Source organism: Clytia hemisphaerica, unplaced genomic scaffold (assembly GCF_902728285.1).
Source record: "Clytia hemisphaerica strain Z4C2 unplaced genomic scaffold, Clytia hemisphaerica genome assembly, whole genome shotgun sequence".
Taxonomy (NCBI): domain Eukaryota; kingdom Metazoa; phylum Cnidaria; class Hydrozoa; order Leptothecata; family Clytiidae; genus Clytia; species Clytia hemisphaerica.
Window position 1 is genome coordinate 735,461 of NW_027104421.1, and position 10,267 is coordinate 745,727.

The following is a 10,267-nucleotide window of genomic DNA, read 5'->3' on the forward strand; positions in this document are numbered from 1 at the left end:
AGATACAATCTGTCGTCGTGATTATGGCGCGTTCTAGGCGCGTTTTGAATGGTAAAATAAGTGGCTTCACTTTTTCTTGTCTGGGAAAGATTAGAGTTCAACTCTAGCCCTTCGGGTTTCAAACTCAATGTGTTTAAATTTATCAACTTCAAAGCTTTATATGTCTTTATATTATGTACTTTGTTCTTAAATTTGGAAAGTTTAGGGGATAAATTTGATAGGTGTTTGGTTACTTCATGTGTGTTTGAGATTGAAGCTCATTTTCTCAGTGGAGGTCTCCAAATAGTCTCTTAGGCTCAGGCTCAAAAAAGTTATAAAAAGTAAAAGAACGCTAAAAATCAAAAGTTGACTTTTATTAAAAAGCAAAAAATAAGATTATGAGATTTCAAAATTTTGCAATATTGAAATTTCAAGAATAATTTTTCGTTCACAATTTTTTTCAGTTAGATTTATAGTACTCGAAAACCAAAATGCTGAGATGTTCCAATTTGAATTCTGATTTTTCGAGGGCGTTAGTACAGAGATGATGGTGCTAAGGGCGGTGTTTCGATCTTGAACTGGCGGTTCTGAACTATCTTCTAATGTTGTTCGTCAGAATTCAAATTGAAAATCTCAGCCCTTGGGCTTGATTTTGAAATTTTTTTTATATATCTTTCTGAAAACGAGTGTGATCGAAAGATTTGCATTGTAAAATCTTTTGTTAGTCTCGTCTTAATGAAATAGAGATTCATAAAATTATCTCGAGTATCGCCTAATCAACATTCGTAAACCCCACCTTAAAAACTTACTTCAACCCCAAACTTTCTTCTCTTAAAAAAAACTTATGATATAAAATATAATAAAAATAGCTTACAAAGGTTGAAAAAATATAGATTTATCACAAAATTATAAACAGATATACTAGTTTGTCAATTCTGATAATTACCATAAACTTTGGTAGGCGTCGTTCACGTATTGAAACGCTTTCTCAGTCATTGTGGGTTCTGGAGCTGGCGGTTCTGGGTCATAGCTGAAAAGATAACAAAAGTATACAGTGGAGTCTCCCAGACCATTTTTCATGCCCTTTTAGCTTTTTGTTATCTGACGCTGCCCCTCCTGAAATCTCTGAAATTTTGGTAAAAACAGCCTTTCTTATGAAAAAACAGTAGAAAAAGTGCCCTTTTTGACTAGCAACAGCCGATGCCCTGCCTTTCTAAAATAATGGTCTGTCTCTATAACTTGACCACGCACAAGGAACACAAATACAATGAAAATAACTTTAAAATGATGCAAAAATTGTCAGTTTACCATAAGCTTTGGTAGACGTCATTCATGTATTGAAAAGCTTTCTCAGTCATAGTGGGTTCTGGAGCTTGCGGTTCTGGGACCCAAAAGCAATCCAAACTAAAAATTAAAAAGTACAAAAAATACTGAACATGATATAGATTATTTTCAGATTACAATCGACTCTCACTAATTCGAGCTTTTATGGTAAATCTGCTATTTTTTCAAACTACAGAGGGATTCGATGTATATAAAGTATTTTCTTTTTGACGAATAATATAAAGTTCGAATCAACGAGGGTTCACTTGAATTTAGAACTCAACATTTTGTAGCTCTCAAAAGTTGTCTTTGTTAATAAAAAAATATTATATCAGGTATAGAGTTTTTTGGCCCAGCGCTAGCGAGTGGGCCTTTAAAGAGAGTGTCACTATTTTTTTTTCCGTGTTTCCTTCTGTGTGTCCGTTTTGGTAGAAACGGCGCTTTATACCAGTAACACACTTTTTGCCGTCTGGAGAGGGAAAAGCTTGCGAAAGTCGGGTACTGGCTAAAAAAGATATATTTTCTGATTTCGCGCTCCTTAAACAACAAACGTTTTAAAAACAAAACAGATACAAGATGGCGGTTGAAGCGAGGAGATTGATTTCATGTGTTGATTCTTACTTTCTTGAACATTTTCTTTGCTTTAGTGGTCAAGAGACTTTCAAACCAAAGAAACTTTGTAGTGATTTTTCTTTGTAAACTTTTTCAACATTCTGTCATGTGTTATAGTTTTCACAAAGCTTTCTGAGTGAAAATTCTATACCTTAAATCAATTTCTGACTTTCACTTTTAGTTTCTTGTTTTCAAAAAGACTTGATTCTGGAATTTGCTGATGAACACTAAAATGGAGTTCATGTGTAAATTATAGCAAGATTGAAACTTTTTCAATGATACTACGTGTGAAAATGGTTATTTCTAGATCTGTCTCGTTTAACGAATTGGTGGCTTGATTTTTCAAACTCAACACGGAATTATTTCAAATACCGATTAAATGGAATATGGCAATGGAGACTAAAATGCAGCTCATGTGTAAATTTGAACAAGATTGGAACTTTTTCCATGATGCTACGTGTGAAAATGGTTATATATTTCTAGATCTGTCTCGTTTAACAAATTGGTGGCTTGATTTTTCAAACTCGACACGGAATTATTTCAAATACCGATTAAATGGAATATGGCAATGGAGACTAAGATGCAGCTCATGTGTAAATTTGAACAAGATTGGAACTTTTTCCATGATGCTACGTGTGAAAATGGTTATATATTTCTAGATCTGTCACGTTCAACGAATTGGTGGCTTGATTTTTCAAACTCGACACAGAATTATTTCAAATACCGATTAAATGGAATATGGCAATGGAGACTAAACTGCAGCTCATGTGTAAATTTGAACAAGATTGGAACTTTTTCCATGATGCTACATGTGAATATGGTTGTTTCTGGATCTGTTGTGTTTTACGAATTGGCGGCTTGATTTTTCAAACTCGACACAGAATTATTATAAATACTAATTTTAAATGGAATATGGACATGGTAAATGTAGACTAAAATGCAGCTCATGTGTAAATTTGAACAAGATTAGAACTTTTTTCATGCAATGATGTTGTTTCTTATGGAAGTTGAATTTAATGATATTTTGAATTTGATTGTTTACCTTCGGGTAGAAAGTTTCGAGCTTTCAACATTCAATTTATTTTTGATTGACTACTGTACATTATGTTTCGTTTATTTTTTCACTTCCCTGTTCTAAGAAATGAAGAAAGGGAGAATTATCCTTGTCGACTTATTTTTCATTTTATTTTGCTCGACGCAGTAAAATTTTAAATCCTTTGGACATCCCTTTCCTGAAATCTTGTTAAACATTTTTTGGAATTTTTGGAAATCTCGAAATTCGCGAAAATCGCGTAAATTTCGCTTTAGCTGGGCCTTCACGCCTAACGGGCTTCTTGTTTATTATTATATTAATGATTCTTACCGAACATCTTTGGCGAAGTCGCAAGTTTTCTGACTGAAATAATCCAGCCAGTTGTCTCCCTCTCGAAGGTCATCTTGGTGTGATGATTGGGAGCTATAACGAAATCGAATAGAAAACTTTAAAAACATTAAAGGAAAACAATTCTGACGGAAAGAAAATTCGGCCGAATTCGCAGACTCACCAAAATCCCGCTAAATGAAATTCCTGTCAAAAATTTAGTTTTTCCAGCAGCCGCCAAATTAAAGCCAATACAAATTTACGTGATTTTTCTGAGCTATTCTGCCCAATACGTCACTCATGTACAATCAGCTTTTGTATGAGTGACGTAATGTCAGAAGACTTTGTAAGGATGCATTTTCCTGAAAAAGGGCTCTGCTTCTTTATGTCAAATAATAGTCCAATTTTAAATCTTAGGGGAGGGATGTAAGTACACCTTCATTCTGAAAAGGGTAATTGACAGGCGCTCTGTACACCCCTGCGTCACTGACACGGTGAGATTCCCTACCCATTTGAGAATTTGGCAAAAATTTCGTCGCTGTTAGGAAAATTATTCTACAATTTTAGCCCCACTGGGAAATTGAATTTCTTTTATCCCCCTTTAAAATTCAATTTGAAAATCCCCACTGGACTTCTTTATCTATCCCCATTGGGATCTCGCTGTAGGAAAAAATTCAACTGGGCTGTGAGACAGGGGTGTCTCTGTTAACAGGCAATAGTTCATCAGAGCTATGTTTGTTTACCATGTTTGTTTTCAGCCAAAATGTTCTTGTCCGTTTGATTCTTTCCAACGCCAACGGTGCCAAAGTTTTTATTTAGGACCCATTTCTAGACTCACTATCGAAGTTTGAATTTTTGAATTTGCCGATCAGAAAAGTCTTTTTTTTTTTAACTTCAAAATAACATGATAACAGTTGGTCATAAATTTTCTTACGGGCACGGTAAACCTCTGANCCCATGGAAATTAACCATCTGAGGAAAATAGGCCTCCCGCGGAAAATCCAGCAAGAATGTTGTTGTGCTCCAGAAAGTCAAAATGATTTTCAGTTAAAATTTTTAACTGAAACACGAGAACAACGAAGAGCAAAGTGCAATTGAAAAATAAGAAATTTTCAGTAAAAATTTATGAAAGTACTTATTTTAAAGAAAAGCTTGTAGATAAAATCATATAAAGAATATTACCAAAATCCCTTAATGAGTTCATGCACTTGGTTGATCACCCAGTTGTAAACCTGCTGCATCCACGTTTGCCAAGCTTCTGGCTCTTGAGTAGAGTTGTTAATGTCAGGGTCAATACTTCTGTAAAAACTATTAAAAAAAGAAACTGTGAAACTTAACTCCATCAGAGCTGTGGGCTGGAGCTAAAGCAAAATGGGTCATGTTTGGGTTCGTTTGAAAGCTCTTTTCAAGATCTATCTTTTAAGTATGCCACTTTTTATCAATCAGAATTACCGGTAGCCGAAAGAAAATTTCATCACCCTCTTAGAAGAATGCAACGATAGATAATTTAAGTACTTCTAAGGTCCAGAATAGTAGGGGCGATGTCTGAAATGTTTTCAAAATCTCATAAACGGTTGGGTGAATAAAAGGGGGGTGGGGGTCCGAAAAAAAAAACCAAAATAAGGTAATTAGTAATAGTAATGATATGACATTGAGGGAAATTAGGGATTAATACCCCGAGTTTCATTTTGAAATAGTTTGAAATAGCTCGAACGAAGTGGGGCCTATTTCAAACTGTTTCAAAATGATACGAGGGGTATTAATCCTAATTTCACGAAATGCCATATCATTCCTGGTTAATTATATGACTGATTTTATTATTTTTTAAAGAGCTGATCTGGGGATTCCAGAAGTGAGACAGAAAATTTATGACGTTTTACTATAGAAAGATGATGTATTGCTGCTCCAAAACACAAATTATTCCATATCACTTTCAAATTGTTGCAGATATTTCATAAATATAATGTCAAACAACAAAACCAATAATAAAAAATAATCCATTTTACAACAATATTATTGGAACGAGGATTCTTCATAAAAATTGTATTTTCGGCTCCTTTGCAAAGACGCCTGTATTATTATCAGCAAGTATCCAAGTTTATAATCAGTGCCATTATTCTTTCTTTCGTATCTCCACACAAAATGGTCACAAATGAAGTGTCAAAATTAGCTATATGGTTCGTATTCGGATATGCTCTCCCATTCTATCGCCTCAAGTCCACGAAACTCTCCGCCCATTTCTGAAAAGCATTTATCTAAATGTTCGCGTTTTTGTTTTTAGAATTTTGCCATAATAAAAGAACAACATCATCCAACAGCTTGACAAATTCAACAAATTCTTCTTTGTACTTTGTTCTTGTACTTTTCCTCCTTTGACCAGACAGCTATACTCAAAATATTTTTGTATCGAATACTGTTTACTTTTTGTGATCAAATAATGCCAAAAATATTCGAATGTTTTGGAAATTCGAACGTTCATTTCGCGTGAAATTATGTTAGGAGAAAATGGTTTTGATCAAAAATATTTAGGCGGGAGCGGGGTATTACAAATCAAGCGGGGTATTACGAAATAATACCCCGCCGAAGGATAAGGGCACGCAACATAAATAAAATCAGTCATATAATTATAAGCTTTAAAAGCAGGTTATTTAGAGCAAATTCAGCTTGCGAGCTGAAAATATTTTACAATGTAAATAAACAGGGGGTACTAATGTGTTTCTTGAACAACCATTAAAAGAGTGCTCAATATTATTCGTAGAGCGAATTTAATAAAGTTGTATTCCAAAAATGTAACATGGTGATTTTTGGAATACAGTGGAATGTGGGTTAGTGTCCGCTAATTAGAAGTGTCCGCATTTTAGAGTGTCCGTTAATTAGAGGTTTTACTGTACAACTTTATTAAACAGGAGGTACACGATAAGAACAATAGTAACGAATAAAAACCGGTCGGGACTTTTATTCCCGACCTTAGAGTAAGCTATTAAAACTATCTCTTACCCCTTAATCTTGTTAATAGAGTCGTACTCCATTAGGTACACTATCACAAAAGTAACCAAGCACACTAGCATAGCTAGAAGTGCACTTTTAATATGTGGTTTGAAATTAGGCTGAGCCAATGATACCGATATTGCTTCACTGAAAAAGAAAAGATAAAAAACAAATTTAAACTCTAGGCAATATCTATTCTTAGAAATTAATTTATAGCGTCTGAATGTTTAAAGCTTTTGTTTTTATGTAAGAGTGATATCGTTTGCTTACTCATCAATTTTGATTCCAATCTTTTTCACATTGGATTGACACGGATGTAGAGCAAGATTGGTCAGGAAGAGGAAAAGAAAAACATTTTTTGCTTATATCAGCATAATATACAGCAATAGGTAGTCACTGTCCTTATATGAAATATGTGTCTGATATGAAACGGGAACACTCTTATGTAAAAATAAAACCTTTAATAATCAAGCGCTTTTTGCCATTTTTCCAAGTTACATGGAAAGCTGAATTTCTCAATGATTTCATTGATTGACCATTCTCATTGCAAGGAAGTGCTAAGCTTAGAGGACAGGTTAATTTTAAAGAGTCTTCACTAAGCAAGCAGTATGGAAAATTACCACCCTACAGTACTGTAAGACAGAAATAAAACATAAAGAATTTTTTACGTTTCCGTGTTCACTGGTTTGATATTATCTCTATCTGTGACGTTTGTGGTATTGGTCAATGAATGGGAAGAAACTTCACCAGCATTTAAGTTTAGCATGCTGGCGTTGACAGCACTGGTAAGGTTGGCAACACTTGCCGCCGCCACATTTTTGTTTAATACTTGCGTATGGTCCAGATCGAGGGCGGGCTTCTGGCTACCCCGTCGTGTTTTGTTGAGCTGAATGAGAGAATAAGTGATTATTGCTGACGGTAAGTCATTGCCTTTACGACCACAGTTTGCATGTCGAAGAAAGTGCCCAAGATCCGTTACCCCCGGTAAACCCCATTGACATCCGGGCGCACTCGGTTTCTAAATGATGGCATGTGCCGCCAAAAAATGGCTTTCAAAATCGGATTCTTGCAGTGCAGCTTTTGAGTAGTGCATTATACCTAACATATCTAACCCTTACAGTGTAGTTTGGTTTCATATCTTATTTTGCTAAAGCCACTTGAAAGTGAGCCAGAGATGTCGACACAATGTGTATTTCTTTTCTTTTTTTTTTTTCAGTGTATTCAGTTAAAAGAAGACCCTTGCAGTGCGCTCTATCAAAAGTACACCCTTACAGTGCATTTTGAGGGTCTCGAAAAACCTACTATTAAGGGCGGCACATGCCGTGGGTCAGACCATATGAGAACCCCATCCCCCCGGATTGACATTAGCGAGATTATGTATCGGAGATATTCTACGGCTACGGTTGCGGGGCTGCCCATGCGGGTCGTCACCAAAGGCGACATGTCGTTGTCTACTTTGCTCTGTACGTCGACATAATGCCGTACGTCAAATATCGAACTTGCTTTCACCCGCCATTACTTGCCTTACTCGCCATTTCCCTCGCCGCTTTAGCCGTAGCCGTAGAGAATTCCAGATACATAATCTCGCTATTCATTAACTGTTCCACGTTATCCATGGCTGGATGGAATGTTCATTCTCAATGGGTCATTACTAAAGTAAGACTAATGTTTAAGATGTATTATTGTATTACATGCAGGCAAAAACATCCATTGAAAAGCCTCGGTGATGTATATATGCAACTAGGCTTCGCTTCGTTGAATATTACATCACCTCGGGTTAAGAAGTCTTAATAACCAACTTAACTATTGAATATCTGGTTAATATTAACCTCTTGAATGGAATTCATTGCTTTTGATAATAATGATAATAAGTGAAATAAATGTTTAGGCCTCGTTGGAAGATAGGTGGTATTGGTTTGATGCTTAGTAGTAGAATAAAGTCTTTGTCTTTGTAGTAAATGTTTGTTTGGTAGTGTGTTTGTGTGGGAATGTTGGAGACCGTGTGAATGAACTTTAGTTTAAGGGTGTTGTGTTGTAACTTACATAGTTGATAAATTTATTAGTGTCAAATAAATTCGAACCAATCATAAATAAATGTTATGTAACAAGCACATAAAAAGTTTGAGTAATAGTGGGGTCTTTTAGCATAATTTACGGGAAAAAAATAAGATCTAGCTGAAACTTTCCCCAGACCTTCTCTATAGGATGGTTATGCCTCAGGAAAAAATCCCTAAAATCCCACTGGTGGAACATCTCTTTTTTGGGACATTTCTTTTTTTCCCCAGGCAAAACCCTAAGGGCGAAATTTTTTAATAGAGAAAGTTTCAGCTAGATCTTATTTTTTTCCTACAAACAGCCTGTATTTTTGTAACACTATAAAAGCGTGATTTGTCTTCAGACTTTAATTTTGCAATCTGTGTATTCTTTTTGAGCTTTCATAACCGGGTGTACCGTTCGGTTGGGTTAGGTTTGGAAATAATTAGTTTAAGAAATTAAATCGGTGCAGTTGTTCGCAGTGCTGATGAGTCCCAAATAAGACGAAATGTATTTTTGTGGTTATATGTTTTCGTTTTATACGGCTTGGAAAAATTATCAACATTTCACCTACAACGTTGGTTTTTTGGTTATAAAAACTTTTCGCCAGGCCTAATTCGCAAACCCCATCTTAAGAAAGTATCAAAATCCTATCTACTTTTGGACAGATCACATGTGGTTGAGTCCCACGATGCTACGGATACTAAGGGCTGCCTCCTACTATGATGGATCATTTTGGTGTGGAGATATTTATGAGAGTTTAACGTGGAGGATTCAAGATGTTGAGATATGGAGTTTAAAGCCCGAAGATGCTAGAAAGGAAACTCTTTGATGGGAATTAAATGAAGCCACTTATTTCCAATCCAAAACGCATGATCCTCATGGTTTTCACACAAACGCCGGATTGAAAGTAAAATCTATTTAGGTTTTCACACAAACGCTGGATTGAAAGTAAAATCTATTTAGTTTGAAAAACGAGTTGAGAAAAAAACGAAAAAAGCGCTAGATTCCATCTCTCCTCTTAAATGCGGCGCAATTCTTTAGGTTTCATTTTTCTTGCTTCAAACATGTTGGAGGTTTCATTCGTCTAGTCTTTCGGACTTTAAACTCTAAAGCAACAATGGTTATTATGCCATGAGCCCCCAGCCTGAATGAAACCTTAAAGTTTTAAAGCATAATTGAAAGCAGCTCATGAAAAAATTTACCTGACGCAATTAATAATATGCTTTTGATTCAATATGATTTCATTCAAGTCCCCCCATTCAATAGCAATACATAGTCTAAGTGTTGGGCCAAGTGTTTGTATCAAACTAGGACTTTGAACGATTTAGGTTACATCTGAGACGGCGTACTATAAATGCAAATTATCTGATAGCAATATCTTAGGGCTCAACCCGGGGGGTACTACCCTTGCTGACCGACGGGATGCTGAAGTTCGAAAAATGGACCCTAAGTAGGACTTTTTTTTAAAGTGGCCTTGAAAATGGGACTGAAATTCCAAAATGTTCTCAAAATTTTACATAATTTTTCAAAGTTTCCCTAAAAAGGTACCCTATGGGTAAGTGATTTTTTTTGGTGTTTTTGCGACCCTACCTGGGACTCGTGGAGGTGAAAAAACCTGACATGTGGCACATCCTCGTGCCTCTTTTTTACCCAAGTACCTTCCCCCTCTTTGGGGCTCAAAAGCAAGAAGTAAAGCTGGTAATAAAGAACCTCAACCAACCCACAATACATTAATGCTTTTAAGCGTCTAAAGCCACTCATTTAAGTTACAAGAGCAGCCAACGACTAGAATGACAATCTAGGATGTGAATTTTATCAAAAGGACAAGCACCAATTTCATTAAAATATCTGTTCGGAAAATCTTGGCTGCTTTGAAGTTATTCAACTAACAATACTACCCCTTCACATTAGACCCTAAGGTTCAAAAACAAGTATACAAACCCTTATGAATGAAACCATTGACTTTGT

General features: G+C 35.7%; 1 protein-coding gene across 1 annotated transcript; it reads right to left on the reverse strand.

Annotated features, from left to right (window-relative positions):
• Nucleotides 1–885: 885 nt before the first annotated feature.
• Nucleotides 886–7,398, reverse strand: LOC136820380 (uncharacterized). Its single transcript, XM_067076566.1, has 7 exons — nt 7,381–7,398; nt 6,931–7,148; nt 6,272–6,409; nt 4,457–4,582; nt 3,278–3,370; nt 1,288–1,383; nt 886–1,009 (listed from the first exon to the last, which is right to left on the reverse strand). Exons 1-7 carry the CDS (start codon nt 7,396–7,398, stop codon nt 922–924), a joined length of 777 nt encoding a protein of 258 aa, XP_066932667.1. The 3' UTR covers nt 886–921.
• Between the last annotated feature and the right edge of the window lie 2,869 nt (nt 7,399–10,267).

Coding starts and splice junctions, on each gene's coding strand:
- LOC136820380 (XM_067076566.1), bottom strand. Junction 6,410..6,930: donor AAACCAGTGAACACGGAAAC/GTAAAAAATTCT, acceptor TTTCTTTTTCAG/TGAAGCAATATCGGTATCAT. Junction 4,583..6,271: donor TCTATTAACAAGATTAAGGG/GTAAGAGATAGT, acceptor TTTTTTTAATAG/TTTTTACAGAAGTATTGACC.